This window comes from Eimeria mitis, genomic scaffold, assembly GCF_000499745.2.
Source record: "Eimeria mitis Houghton genomic scaffold, Emh_scaff235, whole genome shotgun sequence".
Classification (NCBI taxonomy): Eukaryota; Apicomplexa; class Conoidasida; order Eucoccidiorida; family Eimeriidae; genus Eimeria; species Eimeria mitis.
In genome coordinates this window covers 24811-26155 of record NW_013570685.1, presented here as the reverse complement: position 1 = coordinate 26155, position 1345 = coordinate 24811, and the positions used below count along the sequence as shown (strand labels likewise).

The 1345-nt window shown below is 56.9% G+C and overlaps 1 protein-coding gene across 1 annotated transcript in view; it reads right to left on the bottom strand.

The window, feature by feature from the left end:
- Positions 1-443: 443 nt before the first annotated feature.
- The window catches only part of EMH_0004670 (uncharacterized protein), a gene marked incomplete at both ends in the record, with an annotated part of 7962 nt that continues 7060 nt past the window's right edge, over positions 444-1345 (bottom strand). The window contains 2 exon segments of the mRNA XM_013496872.1: positions 444-620; positions 624-1141. Of these exon segments, the coding sequence (XP_013352326.1) occupies positions 444-620; positions 624-1141 (695 nt within the window).

Below are 1345 nucleotides of genomic sequence, written 5' to 3'. Positions count from 1 at the left end.
ACAAACCCTAAACCCTCGTTGCGTACAGGTCAAACCCTAGAAACCCTAAACCCTAAACCCTAAACCCTAAACCCTAAACCCTCAATATCTAAATGGGGTTTGTTGAAAGACGGCAGATACAGCAGAGCACGCAGCAGCAGCAGCAAAATATATTGCTGCTGCTGCTGCTGTTGCTGCTGCTGCTGTACGCGTTGCAGCAGCAAGAGCAGCCGGCATATATATACAAACCACCAATCGAGCTGCTGCTGCTGCTGCTGCTGCTGCTGCTGCTGCTGCATTTTATCTAATAAGCAGTGCAACAATTTGCTTCTGTATTGCTCTTGCTGCTACTGCCTGTGTTGCTGTTGTTGTTGCTGCTGCTGCTGCTGCTGCTGCTGCTGTACTTGCTGCAGCATCTCCTGCAGGACGTATAGCAGCAGCAGCAGCAGCAGCAGCAGCAATACTTACTCTGGACTTGCTGCTGCTGCTGCTGTTGCTGCTGCTGCTGGTGCTGCAGCAACATCTGCATTGGCGGCTTGCTGTAAAGAGATGGCCGCGGCGCTATTCCGCTGCTGCTGCTGCTGCTGCTGCTGCTGCTGCTGCTGCAGCTGTTGCTGCTGCTGCTGCTGCTGCTGCTGCTGNTGCTGCTGCTGCTGCTGCTGCTGCTGCTGCAGCTGTTGCTGCTGCTGCTGCTGCTGCTGCTGCTGCTGCTGCTGCGGCGGCTGCTTCTGTATCCACATACGCCCCCAGCGGGCCAGGGTGCTGCGGTGTACACCCAGTCTTGCTGCTGCTTCGGTGAGTGGTAGCTGCTGCAGCACCTGCTGCAGCGAATCTATTGGTGCTGCTGCTGCTGCTGCTGCTGTTGCTGCTGCTGCTGCTGCTGCTGTTGCTCCCTCTCTACCATCAGCTGTAACCTGCTGCAGCAGCTCTGCTGCAACCACCGCACGCAACTGCTGCTGCTGCTGCTCCTGCTGCTGCTGCTGCTGCTGCTGTGTTGCTGCTGCTGCCCACAAACCACCGGGTGTATAGGCAGATTTCGGAAGAGATGAATTTGCATTTGCTGCTGCGTCTGCGGGTGCTGCTGCTGCTGCTGCTGCTGCTGCTGCTGCTGCTGCAGCAGCAGCAGCAGCCAGCGCCTCCTCTCCAGGCACAGCAGTAGGGTCTACACACACACACACAACCACCACCACCACCATCAGCAGCAGCAGCAAAAGCAGCAGCAGCAACAGCAGCAGCAACAGCAGCAGCAGCAGAAGAAACAGCAGCAGCAGAAGAAACAGCAGCAGCAACACCACCAATGTAGCAACACCACCACCACGAACAGCATCACCATCACCATCACCACCACCACCACCATCAGCAGCAA